At 38.8% G+C, this 26,549-nt stretch overlaps 1 protein-coding gene across 2 annotated transcripts; it reads left to right on the top strand.

The window, feature by feature from the left end:
- The first annotated feature begins 222 nt into the window (after positions 1-222).
- Positions 223-15,592, top strand: LOC134155673 (phospholipid scramblase family member 5-like). Of its 2 annotated transcripts, XM_062603097.1 has the most exons (8): positions 223-715; positions 1,297-1,522; positions 4,119-4,270; positions 7,868-7,910; positions 8,407-8,627; positions 9,573-9,734; positions 10,779-10,940; positions 11,673-15,592. In XM_062603097.1, the coding sequence occupies exons 2-8, from the start codon at positions 1,510-1,512 to the stop codon at positions 11,709-11,711; spliced, it is 792 nt and encodes a 263-aa protein (XP_062459081.1). In that variant the 5' UTR covers positions 223-715; positions 1,297-1,509; the 3' UTR covers positions 11,712-15,592. The 2 variants fall into 2 exon arrangements, with proteins under 2 accessions (XP_062459081.1, XP_062459082.1); XM_062603098.1 differs by lacking the exons at positions 223-715; positions 1,297-1,522 and having other exon boundaries at positions 4,247-4,270; positions 8,525-8,627.
- The last annotated feature ends 10,957 nt before the right edge of the window (positions 15,593-26,549 follow it).

Raw genomic sequence — 26,549 nt, 5'->3', positions numbered from 1 at the left:
TCTTGCCTGAGTTTTTATCTGTCATTTTCATAATTAGGTTTACTATATTTACTGGTGTTTGCTCTCCAGGTTAGATCCTCTGCTCCAAAGAAGCACGTCTTTGACAGGGAGAAAGGAAGCAAAAATTTTTAGTCATTCTTAATCTTTATTTCCATTGATGTCAAATTTCTTCCCAGTCCAGAAAGGGTTGTTTAGTGCTCATTTTACACAACCATTTTGTCTGTGGGCTACTCTCCCTTCACTGGAGTTTCCAGGGGTGAGTGCACAAGGACTTCCCAAGCAGGCAATGATAAACTCCTCAGAATTTTCACATAGCTAAATTTTTTAAACGCGTTCTGTAGGTAGACCTGAGGCCCTTGCATTTGTGAATACAGTCAGTAAAAATCAGCTGCCATATCTTTTTTATATTTTTTCGGGGGGGGGGGGGGGAGGGTTTTCCTGTATTCTTCCTTCAGAGAATCCTCATCAGCATCTTCTTGAACAACAGACTCTGGAGTTAAATCTGCTCAGACATGCTCCTAGAGACCGTTTCAAACCAGTAGGACTTGTACTAGTGGGGAGAACAGAAAATGGTTCCCAACACCTCAGTCTGCTCTGCTGGGCTCTGTGCATAGTCTCTGCCATTTTTGCAGCCATGCTTCTTATCTGTCTGCAGATCGCATGTGTGTGAGGATCTCCATGGTGACTTGGGCACTTGAGGCAGAAATATGAGCTGGTAAGTCAAGGTTATCCTCCCTCCTCCTCTTCCTTTCCTCCCAGTTCAGTATGAGTTATTACATGTGTTACGTTTTGGTATGGATGGTGCTTGCCTGGAGCAAAGCACAGCGAGTCTGTTTTAATTCTCCAAATCCAGTTTAAACCCCTCACACAGATGCATGGGGTGGGTGTGTGCAGGGGGTGGGTTATAGAACCATTTTCTGGGTCTGTATGCAGCCATGACACCCCTCGTAGGGGAGGCTTATGCTGCATAGGTGGAATACAGTGATATATCCAAGGTAGATTTTCTTTCTTTGTGCATTGGAAGAGTTGACTGGGGGCTAGCAGTAGGGAAATACAGGTAATTAGCTCCTCTGTCTTTACTGGATACCCTGAAGAAATGGAAACATAAATATTGAATTATAAAGACAGAATTTGTGTAGTCTCAGAATATGTACATATGTTAAAAAGCAGAATTTTAGGTCAAATGTGTTCAGTTAGCCAGTAGGTACATTGAAGTTGTGCCTTTTCGTATTCACAAAACACTTTTTCCATTGGTGCAAACAACTTGAAATGAATAGTGTTTTTCTTGTTTGTTAGCATCATCTCCCCCTGTTGTCCATCGACATAAAATGCAGTGTTCTGGAACATGAGAAAGGCAATACATTTCCTCCAGTTCTTTGTAAGCTGATATGAAGCAGACAGACACCTTCTGAAGTTTTGTGCATGCTGTGCTCTTTTTTTCTTTGCTGCAACAAGAAAAGCCTTTTCTTTTAACCTGGCTTCCTTTGAAGAAGTAACTCAGGAAGCTTCATGGCCTCTCAAGGTAAGTGCATCTATAGTCTGTATTTTTAGATCATGTTTACAGAAAACTACAGTCTTGTACGTTTCCAGCAATCAGCAGTCTGATGAAATGAGTTTCAGGCTAAAACCACATCAGCCAAAGCACAATTGTTTTGGCTTCCTTTAATTTTTTTTTAGAATTCAGGAGGCTCCTAAGGAGACTAAAATCTATACGAGAATTTATTTGAATAAAATGTTATAAAATGTTAACATCTCCGTTCAATCAAAAATATAGCATTTGTCTTTTTTTTCTTAAAGTTGTTGGTTCAGAATGCTTGGGAAGGGCAGGTATTGAGCTAAAGGTACCACTGTTTTTGCACACTTCTTTCTTATTCCACTTCAAAAATACCAAATCAGCAAATGCTTTTCACTTTCAGAACTGGCCAGAGTCCTGATAACCATGTAGGGAAAAAACAAATATCTGAAGAATAACTGAATTTAATCAGATTACTCCTATCTGGGTTCATCTTTGTCACACACTGTGTTCTAGCTGCAGCTGGGTGGGTACTCAGGGCTATTGGCCAACCTTGCAGCATGCTGATCTAACCAGCCTTCTAAATTTATTTTCTCCATGCTTTCAAATACTTAAACTAAGCAGAAGGATACAAATCTATTTTTTCTCAACATGAATACAACTCCACAGAGGTCACCCTGCTGTGATGTACAGAGGCAGATATTGGCCTAGGGACTTTCAGCAATGTCTATTTAAGTTTGTCAAATGTTTACCCCTCTTTGCCCCCAAAATACTGACAACATTCTGCATTTACAACATTAAAAGGTATTCAGCAGCAAGCAGGTTTTATGGCATTGTTGTACTCTTGCAAAATACTGGGGGTTTTATATACACTTTGCGTACCTTTAGCCATATAAGAGATCTGGGTTTGTATATTTTTAATGCAAAGTAGTTAACATAAGTATGAAAATAGTAATGTTGTGTAATATGGTTTTAAAAATGAAGGAATTTGATAATATACTTCTTTTAGGAACAAGTAACGCTATGAATTATGTTTGTACAGAAAGCTCACTGTATTGTATGCTAACTTTTAAGTTTTCCCATACCATAAATGAAATGGGAAACATCCACGAAAATAGACAAAGTGTCAGACTGTCATGAATATTTAATGTATTTACTATTTGATTTTTGTATAGCTTAAAATTTGACAGGTAGAACTGCAATTTGTTGTCTTCCTTTTCCTCTTTATCATTCGAGAATAACACTAACACTCGGCCACTTCGTGGCATTTCATGTAACAACAAGAATTACGGCAGTAACAGAACCCTGTGAGGTAAAATGATGCAGAAGAGCCTATAAAATATTTATTACCCACTTATACATTTTTAAAAGCCAGCTACAAATTCAAAGAGGTTACTTTTTCTTCCTGTGGTCTCAGACTTTGAAAGAAAGCAGTAGCTGCAAAGACAAATTAAGATCAAAATATGATTAAATGATGAATCAGCCACAGTGAGTTCAAATAATGCTAAAGGATCTCATTTAAACCCACAACAGCAAAAGAGAGCTTCAGACTTAGAGCCAAAATTCATTCTGGACCTCAAATCCCATCATGCCTATGTATTGTCACACATGAGATAAAAATGATCAGTTTGGGTACTGCTTTACTGCTGAAGCACAGAGGCTCAGCTTACTATTAGAAGGATTTGCCATTTTCTATGCAGAGAGCTTCAGTTTGCTCTTGCTTGTTCTGGCAGAGCCAGTCTTAGTGAAGGCTGTGGAAAGATGCTTGGAGTAAAACCTACTGGTTTTGCTGAGTTTGCTGAGAATCAAATGGCTAAGGTTATCACTGTCTACTCAGAGACTGTGCCTGTGCATATGAAGGGGTGCAGGCATTCAGGTGCCTGTAACAGTAAATACTCTCATTACCTTCGCAGCACTAGCCAAGGTAACCATCACTGTCCTAAAGGATGAGTTTGCAATAGCAAACCAGAAAACACAGCTTAATGATATCTGATCTTCTCATTAAGATAATAATGAATAATACACTGTAAGAGGCTGTTTAGACTTTGATACCAGAGTTGTAACATCTAGCTTAGGGTATCTGAGATCTCTGGAAAGATTATCTCTAATCAAGAGAAAATATGCATACCCTCAAGATGCTAGAAAGCATCTTGCTAGAAGCAAGCCTTCAGCAGCTTGGTATACATTAACGTGCAGGGCAGCTCATGGGGCGCAGGGCTCAGCAACCTGTGCTGAGGAGCTTATGGCCATCCCGTGTGTGTGAATCCAGACCAGCTCCATCCAGCTTTGTCACAGAGACTCAGTGCTTGCAACCTGTCAGAGTGGATTAGCTACCATCCAAGACCATACATATCTCCTGGTTAGCTTCATCTACAGCAATTCCACTTTCCATACTCTTAAGATTTCTTTATAAATTGAATCAGAGTGCTGTAAGTGTGGGACCATCAGAAGATTTGTTTCAGATCCTCACTCCTGATCTGAATCAAAATGCTGATATAGTCACAGGCAGAATATGATATTTTTCCAGTTTTGATCTGAACAGCTAGCTGCTGTTTGATCCTGTTACTTTCTGATTGTAATTATTATTTTTCTTCTTTCCCTGCAGAATATCGGGGACAAACCAACCCAGTTTTTAAGGATCACCTCCCTGGTTCTTCTGACCTTTCTGGACAGAATAAACCTGTTGAACCAACAAGCCTCTGGAAGCAAACATCACACCCTTATAACTTGCCACCTGGTCTGGAGTACCTGAACCAGGTCCTGAATCTTTCCAAATGTTAGAATTGTCTTGGGGGTTTTGCTTGTTTATTTTGTTTTTCCCAAGGGAGGGACAGGCAGAGATGGAAAGGTTTTTTTGTTGTTTGATATTACTATGAAATAAGGAGCCATAGGAGTGACAAGCTCTTCCTTCATTGTGGCTGTTCATTTGCACAGAAATCCATTTGTTGTGCATGCACCTCTTTTTGCACCAAAATCATGGTTTTCTTCCCTCTAGGACTTGTTCTAGATCATATTATTATACTGTTCAGTGTCCCCCCAGTTTTCTTCCAGCTGCTTAAGAGCTCATCCTCAGGGAAATGGCTATCAAACTCTGGCCTGCCTCAAAAAGATTAAAACAGGCAGCGTGTGAAGGAATTATCACCTCCTTGCAACCCATCCTTTGAGGAACATGAAGGTCTCATGAGCAAACTGCTGCCCACAACAGTGCTCTCCAGGTTGGATGTAAGGTCCTGGGGAGAAAAGTTCTCAAGGACACAACTTGTGAGCGTAAGTCTGGGCAGCTACAAACCTGCACCTGCATTGTGTTGGGTCATGGGGCAGGAAAGTGCTACTGCCCAAGAGAGGAAAATGCTTGGAAATGGAAGCAGACCAGTAGGTCACAGGCAGGGGAGGGAAAAGGAATGCTAAAGTCTTCTCTGTCCTGTTAAACATGAGCTGTCCATCTCGCTGTGTGAAAACTCTCAGTCCCTGGAGCTCAGACCTGCGATGGTCTGCAACTTTGTTCCAGAAGTTTCATCTCTTCCTACACTTTTTTACTGGGAGAGTCACTCCCTGCTACTGCCTTGACACTAAGTCCTGTTTGCATTTCAGGTGTGGCTGGATTCTGCTGCTCTTACATATGCTGAGCAATGGGTCATACACCCTGCCTGGTATGATCAGGAACAGAACTGGGCCTCAGGATAGTCAGGCTGTGATTCTGATACACACACTTCTACTGTGTTTGTATTTTGGTGGTGCTGGGAAATATTTATTTCTCTTGAGGTGTGTATTTTAGATATACAATTCTGGTAGTTTTGCGCAGAAACAGAAATTGAATACATCTTATATTTCGATCTAAGTTACCCAGATAGCTAATGAAACTGGGAGTCACTACAGGTATCATCTTTCATGTGGAGCTATGATTTTCATTTCATGGTGCCCATGCACAAAATATCAGTTGTCAATTACATGAGCATTTGATCACAGAGCGTGGGAGCGACATTTTTTAGACTGAGGAGTGATTTGCTCAGCTGTTCAAGGTGCATCAAAAATGGCCAATAACTTGCTTCTGTCTTGGCAGACAGATACTGTTCTTTCACTGTCACAGAAGTGACACTAAACAATTTCCTACAAAAAAAAAAAAAATTGACCAAACCTCAGTATTATCTTCTAGATCACAGCCATAGTTTGAGGAATTGTCCAGTGTCCATCACAAAAATGGAGGGAACCTTTTTCCGTAGCAGAAATATGCAGATCAGACCTTGGAGAACTTTCCAAGTAGCTTAACAGCATGTTGTGCCACCATTCAGGCTTAACTAGTTTTGTAAATGCTTCTTGGTTTAGACTTGGTTAGACTGATCAGATGTAAATTTAATTTCCACAAAACAGAATACTAAGAATTAGCTGTGTATAAGGAATTTTAACATATCTGAACTCAAGAGGGCTCAGATCCTTGTAAAAAAAAAAGGGCTTTACATCTTTCAAATGCAAGTGCAGAATTCAGTTGATCCACAAGTGTCCCAATAAAAGGTGCTTCAGAATAGCTGTCTTGCCCAAACCAGGGAAGGCAAAACAAGCCTAACAAGTGTTACTGCCGTGTTGTCTCAACATTTTTTATACATTGCTCACAATAAACCAATAAACAGATCAAAATCACTCAAAGCTTTTAACTGTTCAGTCTCTGTCATTTTGTTTTCCTTGTGAAAGTCTATGTGGGGCAAAGAAATCCATACTAAAATCAAAACTAAAATGCTGAAGCAGCTCTACCATCTTTAACGTTTTTATTCTTTTTATATCATCAGAGCACTTCCCATGAGTTCCAAGAGTTCACATCTCTCATAAAACCTAAACAACAAACAGCAGAGATCCTTGGGAGAAAATTTTTAAGTCCAAATATTTTTTATTATTTCAATTACTGGCATGCACATTTCAGAGATTAATGAAAGGGATAAAGAAGTTTCTCTTGTACCAGCTTTTCTTTGCAGCCTGAAGTAGCTGCAGGAGATGACTAGAACTGACAAATGGCTGCAACAGTTTGAATACGTACCAGGCAAGGTTTATCAATTGTAAAATATACAGACGCTGGAGAGCAGTGACATGCTGGTCTCAGAAGGTCGCTGTGTGCTTTCTGTTTGCAGCTGTGAGTAACAGCAAAATCCTGTGCCACGTGTTTGCCCATCAGGAATTTAAGGACTAAAAGATTAGCAAAGCCTAAACTATCGCATAAAACAGGCATAAAAAGTCACATAAAACTGAAAGGTAGACTGAAATTAAGTCTTGCTGATTTTATAATGCTAATGACTGTTCTCTAAAGAAGAGTAACGTCGGAGGGATTGTAAGCACAGCAAAGCAAGGGTATTGTGGCAGTTATTCTCCTGCATTTGTAACCAGCTCACAGGGGAAGACAGTTTCAGTAAGCTGAGGGTTTCTCTGGGGAGTGTTGTTTTGCCCATTCTGGCACCCTAATGTGACTGCTTGCCAGATTTAGGGTGCAGAACTACCAGTGCCTGAGATCAGAGTGTTAAAGATTGTGTGTGCCTTTGCTGGCATCACCTAATTGCCTTGATAGGCTGCTCTAGCAAGGCCCTTTGAATGTGGCTGCAGCATGTTTTCAGCTTGAGTCTAAACTAATTCACTCTTTCACTGCCATGGTGCCCCGCACTATCCTTAGCTTTGGGGTAAGGGGCCAAGAGCAGGAGGGATGCACAGGAGTCTGAAACGGGTCCTGCTTTTCACATGCATCTTTCCATTGCTGTTGCCTTCCTCATTCTCCCAGTGACAAATTGTAGAACCATAGAATGGCAGGTTGGAAGGGATCTCCGGTATCACCTGGTCCAGTGACTAGGTCAACCTCTCTTAGTTGATGTAGACTAATTGTCCCAGCTCCCTGTCAGCTGAATCTTAAAAGTTCCCAGTGTCAGGGAATCCACCACTTTCCAACAGTTAATTGTCCTCATTATGAAAAATCTTCCTTTTGTGTCTAATCAGAATTTCCACAGCAGTAACCTGTACCCCTTGTCTTTTCCATGTGACTCCTTGTTAAAAGGAAGTCTCCATCTTCTCTGTAACCACCCTTTAAATACTGGAACATGGTGATAAGGTCTCCCGTGAGCCTCAAAGCTTGTTTTTCTTCAAATATGTGTGTGAATTATATAACCACAACACCCAATGTCACACTCTTCAGTCATCATTTCAGAGATGTCTAAAGTGTGACTTGAGATAGACCTTGAGCACCCAACTTATGCACCTCTGGAAGGAAAGGGAACCTAGTAAAAGGGAGATAAGCAATAAAAATAGACAGGTGATGGTGATCACCAGTAGCCCCAGACCTTTCCAGCACCCACCATCTTGTTTATTTATTTGTATTTTTAACAGCTGGACCGGATAATTATTCATCAGCAAGTGGAGCTTCTTGAAGGTACGGTGACTTCAGTGAGGTGGGGGAAGGATTTGGAAGCCTTTTGGAGGCATCTGTTTTCTATTCCTCAGAATTTCAAAGTACTGAACAAGTATTAAGTTCTGAACTGAAAACATTTTAAAATGCATTTCTTCCTTCAAAGTGTTTTTGTCCTGATTTTTGGCTACCTCACTGGGTGAAAGTTTTGCTCGCTGAAGTGGGGCAGCCTCATATTTTACTTTTCACAGATGATAAAGTAAGGAAAAGCTCAAACTGAAACTCAACTGAATTCTGTTCTGTGATAATGCGATTTAGTGTACAGCAAATCAAAATCTTTGAACTAAATGTTCCTTCAAAATACAGACCTGTTATTATTATTTCCTTATAATTGCATTTTTCCTTTGTGTCATTACTTCAAAACAATTATTACACTTTGTTCCATAGATTTTTAGAATATATTCTAATATATATGCTAATATTATATTGAGGCAATTTTCTACTTATTTTGCTTCATTAGCCATAGTTGGCACAGAGACCTCCAGCAAATACGAGATAAAAAACCATTTGGGACAAAGAGTTTACTTTGCAGTAGAAGAAAATGATTGCTTTGATCGTAATCTGTGTTCGCCTATAAGGTCTTTCACCATAAGGATTGCTGATAACATGGGCCAAGAAGTGATTACAGTGAACAGACCCTTGAGATGCAACAGCTGCTGGTTCCCCTGTTTCCTGCAAGAGGTGAGTGAATCCTAACTGCCCTTTGTCCAAGCTTCTCGTTGTATGTGCACAGCATTAATAAAGCCTTGTGCAACCCCTGTGAGGATGGCAGGAAGAGATTTACACCCACATCTCAGCCTGGAGGGGACTGCATGGAGGCCTTTGCTTAGAAGTAACTATTGATAAATGGAGCGCTTTTGTGAGTTATATTCCCAGCATGCCTCCCCTCTTTCATGGGTCTTTACTTTCCCTGACATCCCAAGCTTTTGTGTCTGATGATACAGTTATCCCTCCAGTCAGCTAACACCCCAAAACACTGCTTGCCCCGACACATACTAATATCAGTGCTACAGATGGAAATCACCCACTATACTCCCCAAGTGTGAAGGATAGACAATCCCTGGAAACCATTAGTATGTGTGGGTATGACTGGGAAGCACCCCTCTGAATCAGCTGATGCTTCACTCCATGGCTCTTTCTCCTCAAGGCCATATATCTCTTGAAAATAAGCTGCTTTTAGAGAAAACCACAGATTCTGTAACATACCAGGTCTTTTATTGTTTCAGACTCTCTCTTATTCAGACATTTTTCTTGTTTTATGAAAATGCTTTAAGAGTTGACTCATCTACCTACATTCTCAGTACTGCATCGATCCTTTTTAAAAGAGGTCCTTTGGTAGCACAGCTACTGTATAAAAAAAGTTTATAAGGATACCTACTCATTGATTATAATGACAAAATTTTTTAACAATATATAGTTTTTTATACGTAAGCTATTAGCTTCTGGTGTAGCTTTTGACTTTCATATTGTCCAATATATTTAAACCCACCATCAGATAGCCTTGTAATATCAAGTTGACAGTTTGGTAAAGTTATATATTTTTTTCATTATATAAACAATACACTTTTAAAATATACTACTATAAAGTTACTTTAGAAGATCTTTGTTTTCTCTTTTTTTTGCTAGTTAGAAGTTCAGTCCCCACCAGGTACAATAGCTGGATATGTTGTACAGAACTGGGACCCTTTTCTGCCAAAGTTTACTATACAGAATGAAAGTAAAGAAGATGTACTAAAAATAATTGGCCCATATGCAACATGTGGCTGTTTTGAAGATGTTGACTTCGAGGTATGTTTCTTGTGAGAGTTAAGAATTTAAGGTTTTACTACATTGAATAAATTTCTTACTCAAAAATCCGTGATTCTACCCTTAAAAATATGTTGCTATAATTATGGAACAGAACTACAACAAAATGCATTGGAGTTCCTGACTTGTACACTCAGATTTCTACAGATGTTTTCTGGACAGGAGTGACTGTCCCTTCAAGGAAACAAACAAGTTGCTAGGTGAAGTCCTGATATTCTATAGTCCTTGAGCACTCAGCCATTGCTTTTTATAAACTCAGGGTTTTATCCCACATGGATTCACTGTTACCTGAAACAGTCCCTTGAATCCTGTGGCATTGAATCTGCTGCTGTCATCACTTTTAGACTGAGAACCACAGGGAGGACTACTGTCCAATATGTCTAAATTCAGTTGACAACATTTATCAGGAGAAAAATAATTCTGAGGAGCCATTGAGGTATGTAATGGATGACAGGGAGAATGGGAGATAATCAAAGAAACCCTGCACAGAGTTTTCTGATGTGAACAAAGTGCTTTTCCTTAATTAAGGAATCATAAAAGAGCTTCTTCATTGATCAACTTGTTAGCCAAATAAGTAGACTTCACTGGGTACTGACTGAAAGTCCCAATATACTGTGAGAAACATGCAGATAGCTACATAATTGAAAACTTACCTGTCAGTTGTAAGGGAAAGTGGTCCACAGCATTGGTACTGCTATGATTTGGAGCATATCAGAAACGCAATGTAGAAAACAAAATCATTGGGAAAGAAGAGCAAAAGTATGGTATAAATTTTTACATCTCATTTCCTCCACTTTCCTGTCAGCTCTAAAGATGCTGATGTTTCCAAACTTGAGACCCTTTCTTGTGTGCCACTCCTAAAGGAAAATCTGACACTAATAGAGCATCTCAATGATAAGAATAAAAGAACAACCTGACAACTATAGCATACTCTGTGTGTCAGGGCACAGTCATTAATTGTGGGGAGATATTGGTGTGTACTAGATTTATTTACAGTTAAGTGTATTCCTGTTTTTATTGGTGCAGGTAAAAACTCTCAATGAGATGTCAACGATTGGCAAAATTTCCAAGTACTGGTCTGGATTTGTAAACAATGTCTTTACCAACACCGCCAACTTTGGGATCCAGGTCCCTGTAGATCTTGATGTGCGAATCAAGGCAATACTGATTGGTGCTTGTTTCCTCATTGTAAGTATGCAAAATAAAGTGGTAGACCCAATAGGGCCTCTGCTATCAGTTGTGAACCTACAAAGCTGTAAGTGTGGAAGGCCAAACCTGCTATCTAAAAGAATAACTGTTAAGTTAATCAGTTAACTGAACTTAAGTGAAAACCTTTTAGTTTTTATGTCTGCTTTTTTTTTCTTAATTGCTGAGAATCTTTAGGTTCCTAAATGTTTTATTAAACTGTTTAAATAGTATTCCATGTATAGTTCAATATCTCACATGTCAGGATCAAATATCAATGTAAATGTCAAACCTACTGAACTCCCCAAAACCCCTTATCTGTTGTGGTATGGTAATAGTAATTTCAAACTGTGAGTGCCACTTAAACAATTCTATCAAGTATTACATATAAGACTTTCAGGTCATATGAAATTTCCTATGAAAAATTTCATTGTGAAGATAAAAAGAAGATAAGAGTTATATGAAAAAGTGAATACTCATTGCTAGGGGTAAGGATGAGGTTAAGATTCATGTGGGAACGAAATAGCCACAACTCAGAAATAGAAATGTAACTCTCATGATACTTAAGATTTTTGGATTGTGTCTTCCGAAACTTGTGTTGTTTAGTGGCAGAGTAATAGAAAATGATTGACTAATCTAATTACTTCATGTAACAAAAGCCTACAAGTAAGACTTTTGATAGCAGTTGTTGTATTTTTGTACCATACATATAATTCACAGTTTGTTTATTTATAGGACTTAATGTTCTTTGAAAACTCTTTGGATGGATTATAACAAGATGACAGAAACAATAAAATATGCAGAATGTGTTTCAGTAAGTAAAAATGAACATAAATTGAGCTTCTTGCTTTGAAGACTTATACATTAGATACTTTCTAATTCTTTTTCATTTTCTTCCAGAAATCGCTTGAGCTTTGGACATGATTTTGAACCTCACAAATCCTTGTTCCTTACAGGAAAAGATAGGGAGCTAATGATGATGTTTATTAAAATACGTCTCACGTAAATAATGATTTCCCTTTTACATTTTATATGTGTTGTAGCTAAACATATATTTTTCACACAGAGCACTTGCTTTGGAATTGTGCTATTCTTTTCTTTCTCTTTTGATGTTTCTGCATGGGAAATCATAAAAGATTAGATGAAGGCTTGCAGCATCACTGATGAAAGTCTATGTTTAGAGAAGCCTTTGATGTTTTGCAAGTGCTAGTACCAGTTACCAACCACACGAAAGCGGGTTCCGGGGGTTTTGTTTCTCCTAATTTTAGAAGCAATTTTCTGATTTGTTATTTAATTAATAGTAGCAAACTGAGTTGGAAAGTAACAAATAGACATCACCTAATGGGAAGCTTAAGATGTTATCTGTTGCAATGAGTTGAAAGAAGGGAAGCTATGTTTGCTATTAAATTAATTTTATGGCAAAGACTTGTTTGTTACAGCCAGGAATTAGGCCTCCAGCATTAGGCTTGGGAACATAAGTTCTATTCAGAAAATCTGGTCTTTCACTGTTTTTATTGAAGGCAGGCCATAAGGTTTGAGAGATGGTCCTCTATGTGCTAGAGGTGCACTTTGAACTATCCAGCATTGATTCTTGCTTCCATTGACTCAAGCCTTCCCTTAAAAGGTTTGTTCTCCTTTATAATATCTGGTGGTTAGAAACTTTTCATTCAGACTTGCCTGAGGCCACTCTAGAACAGAATTATTCTTTTCCTTTGGCAAGCTCAGGTATTTTCTATGATAGAAAGACTGTACAGTAAGAGCTTTTTCTGTTTCAGATGGCAGCTTTACATAGCTGTTCATTCCTGCAGTTACACCTCATTATACAATTCCCGAACATTCTCACCAACAGGCTTCTATTAATACAAACTTTCTTTGTAGAAGCATCCATGATATATATGAAAGTCATGAACAGAATAATTTTTGTTGTGAAATATTTTCTGTATGAACTTGCTTATCCTCTCCTAAAAACTCCAACGAGTCCTTCAAGAAGCAAATTAGTAGGATACAATATTGGTGGTAAAAAAAGAAATGCCGTTGTAGTCACTGGTCAAGTTTCCAAGGGAAGCATCTTATAAATCAGGGAATGCTGAATATTTCTTTTTATCATGAACTAGTAATTCAATTCTTGAAAACAACCAACACATCAACGGAAAGGAGAGGAGATAATGAATAATTCATAAAAATGAAAAAGAGCTAAATTTATCAGGTGATTAATTCTCAACAAATATTTAGACTAATTTTAAATTAATGTTCATGGATATGAATTCAAACACAGTGAAGTCAGGAAGTTGCAACTAATGTTCCCTTAGTGAAATTAACTCAGGATTGCTTATAGATTTAAACAGTATGTTTTAGATTATATACCACACTTAGGTATTTATACAGATTTACATATGTCTTCAAAATAATTGTGGTTAACAAGCTCTGACAATCATCATTATCTTTTAACCATTTTATTACTGACTCTTGCTGTGATTCTTAGCAGTGCAATCAGGCTGCAATCTGCAGAAGTTATGAACTCACAGGGAACCATTGCCATCACCTTTCCCAGGAGGAAGCAACTTGTGAGCTTTGTGGGCAGAGGCTCCCTCGTGTGGAAATTTATAGTTTTGCAGAAGAATACAGATGACTGATGCCAATTTGCTATTCTCACTAGTTTCACATTGGTGTAATTCTATAAAATTCAGTCCTTTCACTCCTGACTTACTCTAATGCAAATTGAGAAAAAGAGACAGATTTTAATATTAATCTTTCTCTTTGAATCCCTTTTCTATCTTAGGCAGAAGTGACTATTTTTGTAGCAAACATTCTTTAGTCTCATGCAAAAACATGTTCTTGCACTGTTATCGAGTTGTATGTATCTGAATGCACAGCTAAATGTAGTGCTTGGTGAGATCAGCGGGCTCCTTTGCTATCTGCCACTTCCTCTGCTATTTCCAGACTTCTTATGACCCTTAATAAGCTAAAGACCTCTTTGAAGCAGATGTGTGCAACTGCCACTGAAGTCAATACAAAATAGGGTCTTATTTACCTGTGGGGCTGAAATTTGGCTGAGTGTCCACATATGTACCTTGTAGGTAAGCAATGCATATAGATTTTATGTATTGTAACCAGATGATAGCATTATTTCTTGCACTTAGTGACATCATTGCTGGGTTTTGTGCTAGTACAACCTTTTTTTTTAAAGAAGCGTAATGCTTGCATGCCTGTATGAATATATTTGAATGCCTCTGCTGAATGAGAGGCAGCTTCTGGGACATACAGGAACAGGTTCAGTCCCCAAATAAAACAAAGCACTGGGGTTGGGATAGCTCTTGATGATTAGAACTTCCTCAGCAGCCTGTTTGACCTTGGTCCTACCCTTCAACATCCTGGTAGAAATTCTGTGCCAATGCCAGCGCTTTTTTGACTAGAAGCTCCTTCATCTAAATCACAGCTGCCATATGAGGGCAGGTATTCATCCTTGGCAAAGATGATGGAGTTCTCTGGGATATTACTAAAGAAAAGCTAACAAGTACTAAGGTTTTAAACACCTGCACCTCTAACTAGTCACTCTTTCTTATTAATAGCTTTCACATTATGGGAGCTATATGTGCTCTTTACAAATCCCAACTCTCTTGATTCCCCCATGGGCTAGGAGTGGCTCTCCAAAGGAGAATTCCGTATTTCCCAAAGGGGAACAGCTATTCTTTAAAACAGATTCATGGCTTGAACATCTTCTAGAAAGAAACATGATTGTTCCAATGAAAGAGAAATTTTACTTAATGCAGCCGAGTGAACAGTTTCATAGTTGATCACTAGCCAAATCTGTGTAGTATATAATTCTTGTGTTCAGTAGATGGCAGCAACAGTTCATTATTACAGTGGTTAGCTTTCCACATATCACTAGTTGCGCCCAGGCTGCTGATTAAAAATCAACACACCTTTAACCTCTAATTGATTTCTACCATTATCTGGAGGATTTTATTTTCGTTTCTATTCAATCTTTGTCACATGATGCTAGGTTATCTTTACTGCCTGCAATTTGCAGCTGAATTATTGGTGACTGGTATTTTATGAGCTCTGGCAGGTGCATGGGCAGAATCCACTCTACCACAAAGTGAGCTTTTCTGGTCAGCCCAAAGCCCAATTTTTGCACCTGGAACATCTCTCCAGCTTCCACCGGTGGACAGAGGAGAACTCCCAGGATGTTCCCCACCCTCTGCAGAAACAGGGCTGTGTCTAAAGAAGACTGCTTTGTGGTGGGGTCCCTAGGAGTGTGGAAGTCAAATTTGCCCCTTGTCATGTCATCACGGTCCATCACTATGCGCTGTCCTGGAGTATAGGCACGGAAACCCCCTCTAGTGTGCCACACTATGTGCACAAGTACGTGGGAAGGAGCTAGTTTGTCTGTGGGGAGATCAGCCGCTTTTAGTAAGAGTGTGGCAACACAATCTCTGTAAGTCTGATGTTATTTTGGTTTGTTGGGGTTTTTTTGTTCGTTTGTTTTTTGGTGTTTATTATTTTGTTTTGTTTTGGTTTGTTTTATCTGATAATGTGGTGGATGCAAAAGTACTGCTTTGTACACTTTATGTATATGGAAAACAATTTGTTTCAATTGGGTTATTCGATTTTAATTAAACAAACCTAGAATGATCCAAAATACACATTTTCTAATGGAGTTAAGTGGTACTTGTTTGGGAAAAAAATAAATATAATTTCTTCCTCCTCTCTTCTTAGTTTTATTGATTTCTTTTCAGTTAGAAGGGTATGTTCTATGTTAGAACAATACATACTAGTTTAATTCAAAGATAACTTCAGTTTTTTTAATATGCTTTTTTCTTCCCTAAATATGGCTCCCTTAAGGAGCAAAAAAAGACTCCAATTCCTTAGGGAAAATTAAATTATCCCATATCCTGTGAAATGAGAATTACCCCTCCTTCTCCCCTCTTCCCCCCACACCTGCCCCAGAATTCTATGTGCTTTCCTAAGAGGGATCAAATCGCTTCCTAAAAGCCAAATCAAAAAGTACTCTTTAGCATCTGCCATAAGACAACAGTTTTTTTCATGATTTGGCAGCACTTCACTACTTTAGTCCTCCATGTAAAATGAAGTTAACAAAACAATTTTTAAGAGACTAATGCCTACTTTTTCGAGTGAGACAGCCCTGGCCAGGTACAACTTTCTGCTTTCTTTCCAAATTTCCTAGTATTATATTTACAAAAGCACAGTAACCTTTTAGAAAACAAAGTCAGAAGGACAGAGACAGATGGGTGCCCAGCAACTGTGCCCTCAAGGTTCATTCATTCCTTTTTCCCAAATGACAGTGAATTCCTGCCACTGTGAAAAGGAGACCTGCAGGTAACCTTATATAGTTGTGCTATCTCCTAGATTGCCATTGAAAATTCATCTCAATTCACAATTAGGTCTTATTCTCCAGTCTCTCTTGTAAACAACAATGCAGAGACTTCTCACCAGTATTCTCACCTTCATTTTCTTCTGGCAAAGGAGTATAAACATAGTTATTACAGTATTGCTGTAAGAATCAGAGTCCTGACCTCATCTGCCTTGATACCCAGCAAACCTACTTGAAAACTACAGATTTCATATTAAACCTTCTGTGCTAAGGTACATAGGACTATTCAATCCAATGAACCTCAGGTCTCAGTGATTATTGAACAGGTATACAGCACATGTTGGTAGGCTCTGTTTCCAGTGTGGAGTCCCGGGGTTGGCTTCAAAGCTGTGTTAGCACTGTTACTCGCACAGCTGGTTTGCCCATCTTGGTTTTGAAATAAATTTACTGTATTGAATGGATTAAATCTATCCTCTCCACTTAATATATCCTCATTCACGAGGAATAAATGAAGCAATCTTGTATAGACCCAAGTTCAGTGCTTTTACAGGCTGCAAGTTCAGTTCTGTATATTTCTTATTGTGTGGGCTCTGCACAGAATAAGTCCTAAAATCTGGATATTGGAAAGCAGATAAGGATGGAGCCTGCTCAGATGCTTAAAGCTAAGTGAGCACTTTGTGTGCTTTTGTTTCTAAAGAAGCCAGCACCTCACAGAGTTAATCCTTGCATAACTATGCAATAAAAAATGCTGACAAGAACTCCTGAGCTCTCACATAAAATCTTAATTGGGAGTAAAGTCCCCTCTTACTTGAGTGACCTCAGTTCTGCTGCTCGCTTTTCCTTGTAAGGTAAGGATACTTCCTGGTAAAGTCTGACAAAATAGATTTAGTATGCAATGAAATAAAATTGTACTATGCAAAAATACAGGATAGGAGCGAGTGTGGAGAGCCATGAGGTAGCAACAGGAGAGCCTTGCAGCACCCCAGGGCTTGGACACCCTCTCCTCCGTTGCTTAAAGGGCAAGTGGCACTTTGGCTATGTGAAACTTCAAAATAGGGAAGCACACACCACATATTTTCTCTCCGGTCACAATGTGTCTAATAATGTTTTTATTCTGGCAGCTGGGTCACTATTGAAGGAAAAATCTTCCTGCAAGTGATTTCAACAGGACTCACTAGTTTGATGTATCTTTCCACTTAAGATATTAATTTGAGGAACTTCCTTTTGCTCTGTGCCAACCTTATCAGGTAAGTTTTTACATTACTGATATTTTGCATTCAAAAAACCCCAAACACAACAAAAACAAAACCACAAAACCCCCCATAGCTCTTATCGAGAAATACCTGTTTCTATCTAGAAATGACCATGGACTTCCCTACCACCAACACCCTGGTAAGCATATCCAGAGAAAGAAAATGCACAGTGCATGTGTGAAGGTCCAGTCTTGCTTTGTAAGTCTTTTTGTAGTCATTTATGGATTGCTTGCAGACGTTTGTGGAATTTTTGGACAATGCTAATGACTGTTTTAGTTTTCAATACACGTGTTTTTTCTAGACCCTTGAAGAATTATATTTTGCCATCAGGAATAATTTTGGGCAACTGTCATGATAATGCCCTTGTATACACTAAAAAGGACTGAAATAAGAAATTCAGCCTAGGATCAAAATAAGGTTCACTACTAGAAGTACCTTACATGCTTCACATCTTTCTACATGCCAAATTAAAGCTTTGAGTTAGTTTTTTTTTTTGTTGGGGTGGGGTGTTTTTTTGGATTATTTTTGTTTGGTTGGTTGGTTGTTTTTTTTTAATTCTTTCTGGGTTTCATGAAGGACCCAAAGTGTCAAAATAACATTTTATTTAAAAAAGAAATCCTATTTGCTTTGCCACGATGGCTATTATATAGGACAGTTTGTTGTGTGTATAGAGTAGGAATAAAATAGATTTTTTTAAAATATATTTTCTTACTTTAGCTTCTGTCTTATCTCTACTTACAAATAGCTGTAGATTAAGGCTCAGAACACCTGGGAACTAAGTAGGTGCCATAAGTGATGCTTTCTTTAGCCTCCAGCATTTTCCAGCACCAAGGCAGCAATGTTGCACTTGGAACAGCAAGTTTCCCTTGAAAATAAGACTAGGCTTAGACAAGTCCTTACAGTTTGCCACTCAAGGAATTTTCTTAAATATCAGTATTTAAATCATCTAGACATGCATTTTAAACTCCCTAGAGTTTGGAAAAGTTTTTATTTGTTTTCAGAAACAGAGCCTACCATATCAGAGCAGCATCACTCCAATGCTCTGAAACAAACAAGTTTAGTGGAGGCCAGGACAAGCATGCTACTACTTACGCTGACAAGTAAGTGAGTAAATTAATTCTGTAACAGGAACAGTTTTATCTCTGCCTTTATTGCTGCAGACTATCAAGGACCTGATATAAAATAGTGTCATCTAGTGCAAACTCACAGAAAAGTGAAACCCCAGAAAGAATTAGTAGCTTACGATGTATTTCATCTTCCTTGATACCGTGCTGTGGCTGTTGGACCAGCAAAGTCAATACAGTCCTGCAGTTTGTTTCATTTTCTAGTGGTGCCCAACAGAAAATTAAAGTCTTTTTCCGTTCAAAGATCTGCAAGATGTGTCATTATCAATGTCCTTCATTCTCCTGGATGCTCATCACTGTGATGCCAGACCAGTGCTCACGTTGTTACAAACACAACATGGAGTGGTACTGTGCTGGCCACTGAGGAAAGCTTGAATGGATGCATTTGTTTCTTGCTTTGATGAGTAATTGCAAGCATGAGAAAATAATGTGAACTATGAGCTAAGGCCAAGAGGCATACCAGGTGTATCTTGAGGAAAGGTTTTGATCTGTAAGAGAAAAGAAACACTGACTGCTATGCTGACAACAAATATGCCAGCAAGTGCGACATTGAAAGAAAACATGTAATCCGTAAAAACTCCTTTAAACTGAAACTGTTTGCTTTTAGCTGCAGCAGCTGGAACCAGTGGGATTAGGCATTTTGTCCTGATTTTTGGTGGTTTGGTTTGTTTTTTTTCAATCTCCTCCTATGGGTATATGCATGTGACCTCTATATGGACGCCAGTGCGGACACTGTTATCATAGACAGGTGGGGCCGGGGGAAGTGTGTGACCCAACTTCAGACTAACCTGATTGTATAAGCAATTTCTTGAAATTATTTATCTAATTATTTTTGGTCTTTTGCTCAGTCCTCTCTTGGCAGTACTGGGTTTGACACGTTTCAGAGAACAAACATGGTGTTTTAGTTGAACTATCACCACCCTGGGTAAGGCTGTTGGCACTGATATCAGGAGAAGATTGAATGATTGTGGAGCTTGGGAAGAGTCTGACCCACATGAGTCCCTGTAACCCACTGGGTAATTTAAGCTGAAGGAAAGACGAAGGGTGCCATGGGAACAAAACAACCAGGGGGCAGAAGAGGACAAGGAGAATAAAATGCTTCTATCAAAAGTAAGTAAATGCCTTCAACTAACTGTGAACTCTCATATGGTCTTTACAAATATGTGCTCATTGGAAAAAGGATAATGGATCTTCATTACAGAGCAAGCATCTGCTTGATGAAGTCATGGTTATCTAATACACTGCTGATCTGTTCATGCTATAACACTTTTATCTTGTACTTCAGAAATACTGATGATAGAAGGTGATTAAGAAGGAAAAAATGTCTTAAGAAAATCTGCAGAGAAGCAAATGCATCATGCAGCATTGATGTGCTTGGCATGATATATATTTATTAGTACAAAAGCATGTTAGCTTTCTTGGTGTACTGAAGGAGACAAGGAAGATGCATCATAGGAGAAGTAAAAAAAGAAAAACGTAACTTGTATAAACAGATCAGACTCCTGTCTTCTCCCCCACTGTCCTGGAAATTAAATTCTGTAAATAGCTTTGTTCGGTTTGTTGTTATGAAGCAACATCATCTTAACTGCAGTCTTGGTTAAGGTAGAAGGATTTAGAGCTTCAGCACTACAGTGAAGCATTAAAACCACAGGGCTTCATTCAAAGCCCAATGAAAGGAAGTTTAGCCTTCAGATCAGGTCATTAAAGGGTTCTTCTGTCAGGTGAGTCCAGAGTAATTAATTGTATGCAGCTCTACCAGGAAGTATTTTACATTACTAACTCAGAGAAAATAACTAGTAAATGGTGTAAAACATTTGTTTGACTTCTAAAGCTATAGAAAATAATGATTAATGCTGACACAGATCCACTTAAGTAGAAATCACATGCTTTGAAATTCTGGGAATGATCGTTGAAAAAGAGTCATATAGAAAATTGCAAATACCAGCGTGAAAAAGGCTTTAACCTCAATTTTGAAGACCTGCCTAAGGAGCATATTTTCTCGAGAAGCCTGCAGAACCCACCTTACAGAGTTATAGGCCAATTTATCCCATCCAACTTGCAGAAGCTGCAAGTCCAGGGGTCTGGACCTCCTGTTACCAGCAGGAGAGTGGCTGTTTTTCAGGATCGGGGGCCATGGGGCACTAAACCTCCTCCCGCAGCAATACAGGAGCACCGTGGGCTGGCTCCTGGTGTGCATCTCTGCCAGCACAGTGTCCTCCAGCAGCACGTTGCAAATGTACTGCAGCTGTAAGAGAAACTGCAGTATTTAGCCATGAGCTCCCAACAAGACCTTGTGTATGCAAGGTGGATATATCCTGCCTGGATATTCCAGCCTTGCTGGAAGTGGGATGTTGTTAAGGGGAGAGGAGAGAGCATCCCCTTGATCAGTAGGAACCATCAGCTAAACAACTGAATCAAGGGCTGGATGTCAAATACAATTTATAATACCACATGATCCAGCAACCAGGGAGAAATATCTCCTGGACTGCTAGTAGCAAATCTGACAAACTTGATTTAAGAAACAATAGGAGTAAATGTGAATCTCCTGAAAGCTGCACTCAGGATTTCTAAGGAACAGTCCTGGCCTGAGCATGATCTCACTGCCTTGATGAGCAATTTCTTCATGTTTAATTACTCCTCATCCCAAGTAATCACTATAAGGAGTTTACTGTACCTGACATTAGTGGCTAGGTCTTAATCATGAATAAGGTTTATGTCTGATGTAAATCTTTTCTGTTTTCCTTTTCCTATATTTTCTTCTCCACAGCTTCCAAACCTCCCCAGATTCCTCAGTTCTCTGTGTGAGAAACAGTGCATGGCACTGGCTTTCCTCTATTCTTGTTCTTAATTGTCCTGTAAATTCACCTCATAAACTCTTGCAGATCTAGTAGCCCTTCTACATTCACAACTTTTAAATTATCTTCTTAATTAATGAAAGCCTCAATGTCCCAAGTACATTTTTATCAGACAAGTCTGTTATGAAATTTATTACCTTGGACTTTATTGGTTTTAACAATGTCCTTTCCTCAGCCTGGTTATGTGTTTAGGTATTGCACTATTCATCTTCAGGTTGGTAAAAGTGCCAGTGTATATCACAGCACAGTCAACCAACCTCATTTAAAGCTTCCCCTTTTATAGCAGCTCCCTGATAAAACCTAGGGTACCTCATCAGGAACAGTAAAGTTAAAAAGCTTTTTTTTTTTTTTTATATTGCTGTATTCAAATACAATGCTAGCATCTGAAAGACTAAAATATTATAAACTAAGCGGGTGTGGGCCTGAGTGCTGTCAGATATTCTTTGCTTTGCTGGACCAGAGGTGGGACTGAGGACTGGGGGTTCCAGAGGATGGGCAAAAGGAGTGGAAGGACTCCTCCCCTGGAGCCAAAGATATCCCGTGCATCATGGGATTGGGCTGCTGCTTGATGGTTTTTAAAAGGGCAGATGTCTGTTCAAGGAACCAGATGTTCTAACATAACCGCTTTATGTGATTCATAGCTTTGTGATTATGTGAGCTTTGTAGCAATGTCAGCTCTAGAGGAATTTGGCCAGTGGATCCCACCCATGAGCATTCCTTGCTTGTGAGGAAATGTATTGGAGGGAGGGAGTGTTTTAAGGACTAGTACCACTTCATTGCTGCTGTCTGATCTAATGTTGCCAGTAGCACTGCTTAAATGAAAGAACAAAAAAAACCAAACAACCAAAATCCCAAATACAGACAATTCTAAGCAGCTTGGAAATTCCAGGTGCCAGCTTTGACACACAGAGCTGGACATCTGCAGGATGGAGCGCATGGAATTGGCCTGAGTTTGCTTTCCTAGTGTATTGTATTAATTAAGCTGGTAATAAGTATGCTTTTTAGGACAATAAATCATGCCTAAGAAAATGTTCCCTGTAAATATCTATTTGCAGTATCAATATTGCTTTAGCAGAAAACAGGATTTATACATGCTGCGTTTTAAACTCTTGGTACCATGGTTAATCCTAAGTGCTGTAAACTGTAATGGCCTATTTCTTTATGTCGGGTTGTTCTTTTTCTCCCTATAACCTGCTTTCTGAGTCTAAAGCGGCTTATGCCAGTTCAGCTGCAGTGCTGACATTCAAGAACTTGTATGACAGGCAGCAGTAAAATTTTATTTAGCCTCCTTCTCAGTTTAAGAAAGAAATTGGTTTGGCACGAAAACATTCAGTAGCAAAATCAACTGTGTCTTATTGTTTCTATTGTTGTTTAGTTGTTTTTTCCCCTTGTATTCAAATATCTTGAGGAAAGATTGATGATGATGGCTGACAGTTCACTGTGGGAATTGCATTTCCTGTTGAAATGATTATCATGATTTTTAGTGACAACCTAAGGGGACATGTTGCTGGTCAGCATGTGTAAAAAAATATAAGGACTGCTGCTTTATGGAGTTTCGAACTCTTAACTATACAATCCTGCTATCTGGATGATAAATTAACAAAGATGTTACAATACTAAAACCATTTTCACCCAGTTTCTCTCTCAAAGGATAACCTAAAACTCATTTGTTATACTGCAGGCTTGATAACTGACTTGACATTGTTAAATGAAATCAAATACTCTAACAGCCCTGTTACCACAGTTACAAATCTTTAATACAGAGATAATGTGTTAGCTGCCTCTTCTGGTTTCATGAATACATTTTTTATTATCTTAGTGAAGGCCTTATTACAGAACCAAAAAGAGAGCTACGCTGGGACTCGGGAGATGTCAGGTGCCTGTCAGCTGTTAGCATGATGGAATCCATTTGCCCCAGTTCTACATCAAAGAAATAATAATGATAGTAATTTATCTACTTTTAAAAATATTTGGATTTAAACTGCCTTTTACTGTATGTACATCATGCCTGACACACTGGTGGTGGTCTGATATTAGACTCATCATGTTTTATTAAGATGCAGATTTTTGCCTATTGGAATTCTTTATTTTCCTTTTTGTATTTATGTTTCTTCTTGTACCCAAACTAGCAGTGGTTTTGAAAACAGATAAGCAAATAATAATTTATTGATTCTGGATAAGATTCCTAAAATGTGAATAAATCGGGGGTGGAGTTAGCCTTTTATAAGACACTCTCCCAACAAGTTCAAGCATTGTGAGAATCATATCGGACAACTGTCACTTTAGTCAGATTTTAAAAGTGTGGTTTTGTGTGACTGTAAATTGTGTGGTCTTTGCCAGCAAAGCCTGAACAGTCCAGAGCAGCCAACATTGCAATCTATGGTACATATTTACCCAAATGTTTCTGATAGCTGATACTGTTTCTCTTTTGCCCCATCATTCACAGATGATAAAACTGACTTCAGTTTATTCTATCCTGCCTCACCCCTACACCAGTTTCCATGCAGTGGGGTGGAGGGATTTTACAATGCAGATGTCCAAGCACTGCTCAGCAAGTCCTAAATCTTAGGTCAAAAACTGAAGGTCCTGGTTTCGTTCAGTACCTCTTCTGTTCCTCTGTGTGTGCAGTTTGAGTGACAGCAGCCTTTCAGAGCTGTGTGCAAGTGAGGGATTGGAAACAGCAAGAAGGAAAGTGTACCACTTCACTGGGGCTGCTGCCAGTGCAGCTCAGGAGCCCTTCCTGGCCTAGCGTGGGGAGGAGGATGTCTTTTTTTCTTCTTTTTCTTTTTTTTTTCCCTTCTCCCCTGTTTATTTCCTGGCAGCACCCTCAAGTTTGCACCTCAAGCCCCATTTTGTCTGTCTTTTCTGTATTTAAGACAATAACAGCTATTCACAGCTAACCTTTCTTTGCGTCTGCCAGGGCTGTTTGCTGTTCTGGATTTGCTTTCCAAGTTCACAAACACTGGAGAAGTGATTCTGTGTCTTCTGTGGGATTACGTCCATGGATACAGAAGGAAAACCTGATGGTAACCGCTGTTTTTTCCTGTGGCATGCAAACAATGCCTTTCTTGACATTAAATTCAGTTATATGTGGTTTGAGCTGTACAAAGGCTAATTGCTTCTATTGTACAGCCATGAATGGATTTCCTCCCATGTTCCATGACAAGGACTGTGCTGCCTGAGCATTACAGAAAAAGAAGCTGCTTAGGTCATGTTAGGAAGAAAGATGAAGCTGTTTTGGCCAACAAAACTCCATCCAGCAAATCAGTTTACTGGAGACTGTGTCAGAAGCTGGTGGAGGAAGCGATCCCATTTCTGGTGCTGGGCACCATGGAATCAGACAAGATGCCACTCAGGGGGATCAGAAGCTAAAGAGGCAGAAAGTGATATTCTGAATATGCAGACTGTAGGCAACATACCTAGAAAGTGAGGTCAAGAATCTACTTTTTTTTTTTTTCAGGTAAACCTAAAAAAAAAAATATTAGGAGCATGATTCCTTTCTCACTTCCTATGAAGCAATTCTAACTTTTCTTTTTAATGTTTAAGGGTTGCGCCTGTGGCTCTGATTACATCTGCTCACTGGAGAAAATAAAAAGGTACTGGGCATTCAACCCACTGATCTAACAAAAAAGCACTGACTGCCAGTCATAACACCAGTGATCCTAGTTTGGATATAAGTGGAACATTACTTGATATGGCAAAACCTGATAATTTACTTTGTACTGTGTGAATCATGGCATCTTTTTTTCTGCCACTGCAGGTAAATAGGTTATTTTCCTACTGATAAATGCCTGAAAGGAAATGGAAGAGATATGCTGCTATCTCTGCTCTCTTTGGGAAGATGAAGATATCCTCATGTAAGAAATAACATTCATTCCTATGTCAAAAAGTCACATTTGTTGGGCAATAAAATCTGTGTATAAGTGTGAACTGAGCTAAATATAACTATGTTATATTCCTGTTAAAAAAGAAAGGTAGTATCAAAAGCTACTGTGTATTTCTAATTTCCAAACCATGTCAAAATTATTCTATGCCTATTTCTTAAAAAGTGTTTAAAACCTATTTCTTGGTGACTGGTATTAATCCTCTTAAGAGACTCAATGCAGATGTGTAGAAAAAGGCTAGTCAGCTTTAGATTAGATTCTTATGTACCTGAAAAAACTAGCAAAATAAAATTCCCGAATCCTTGACATATCTGGTGTCTAGGTTAAATTCAGTGTAGGGCTAGAATAATAGGAATTTTTGTTTATGGGAAGTGGAATATGGAGAACTTATTTTGGGAGTTAGAAGAGAAACAGTATGTAAAGCTTCAAAATGATCTGCACTTGCTCATTTCTCTTTTCTTTATTAAAGTCTCAAATTTAATTTCCAGTCTTGGAATTCATGCATGCACAAATTACTGTGATCAGATTTGTCTGGTTTAGATTAAATGCAGCTTATTTTGCAGAGACATACAAGGACACTGGCAGTTTCAGTATGGATTATGTGAATGTATGCAGAAGGATGGAAAAGGTCAGTTCACCAATGCTATTAATCAGGACACGAGCCAAGTAGCTCCAAGAGCTTTCTTCCCCAAACAATTCGGTCTTTGTTTGTTCATGTTCCTGTAAATATGGAGTCCACATGAATATACTTTCTTGCCGAGGTAGTGCCTCATATGCAAGGTAAAGTTGTTCCAAATACAATTTGGATTCCTTTCCAGGGGACCATGCATTCTGGGCTAAAAAAGTGAAGGAAAAAAAAAAAGGCACGGAATTGCCATTATATTCTAAGTTTGGAGATGGAAAAAGTCAAAATCATAAAGAGAAAAGCTATGAAATCTTTAGAAATATTTTGGATTTTACACTCAGAAACAAAATATCATTTCTGCCCTCCCACTCTGAGAGAGGACAAAAACCCTGAAAAGAGAAAGAGTTTTGGGTTGTTTGTTGTTGGGTTTTTTTCTTCTTTCCTATTGAAACAGAGGAATACATTTTGATAGCAGGTTGGGTTTGCTTTGTTTGGTTTTCTTGGGGTTTGGGGTTTGTGTTTTTTTTTTTTTTCCC

This window comes from Pezoporus occidentalis, unplaced genomic scaffold, assembly GCF_034315485.1.
Source record: "Pezoporus occidentalis ecotype Australia unplaced genomic scaffold, CSIRO_AGI_Poc_V1 ctg8, whole genome shotgun sequence".
Taxonomy (NCBI): Eukaryota; Metazoa; Chordata; class Aves; order Psittaciformes; family Psittacidae; genus Pezoporus; species Pezoporus occidentalis.
The sequence above is the reverse complement of the archived record's forward strand: the minus strand, read 5'-3'. Positions and strand labels throughout refer to the sequence as shown.

Excerpts from the sequence above, each read along its gene's own strand:
- LOC134155673 (XM_062603097.1), top strand. Across the intron at positions 7,911-8,406 it reads GCAAGTGGAGCTTCTTGAAG|CCATAGTTGGCACAGAGACC; the intron begins GTACGGTGACTT and ends TTGCTTCATTAG. Across the intron at positions 10,941-11,672 it reads TTGGTGCTTGTTTCCTCATT|GACTTAATGTTCTTTGAAAA; the intron begins GTAAGTATGCAA and ends GTTTATTTATAG.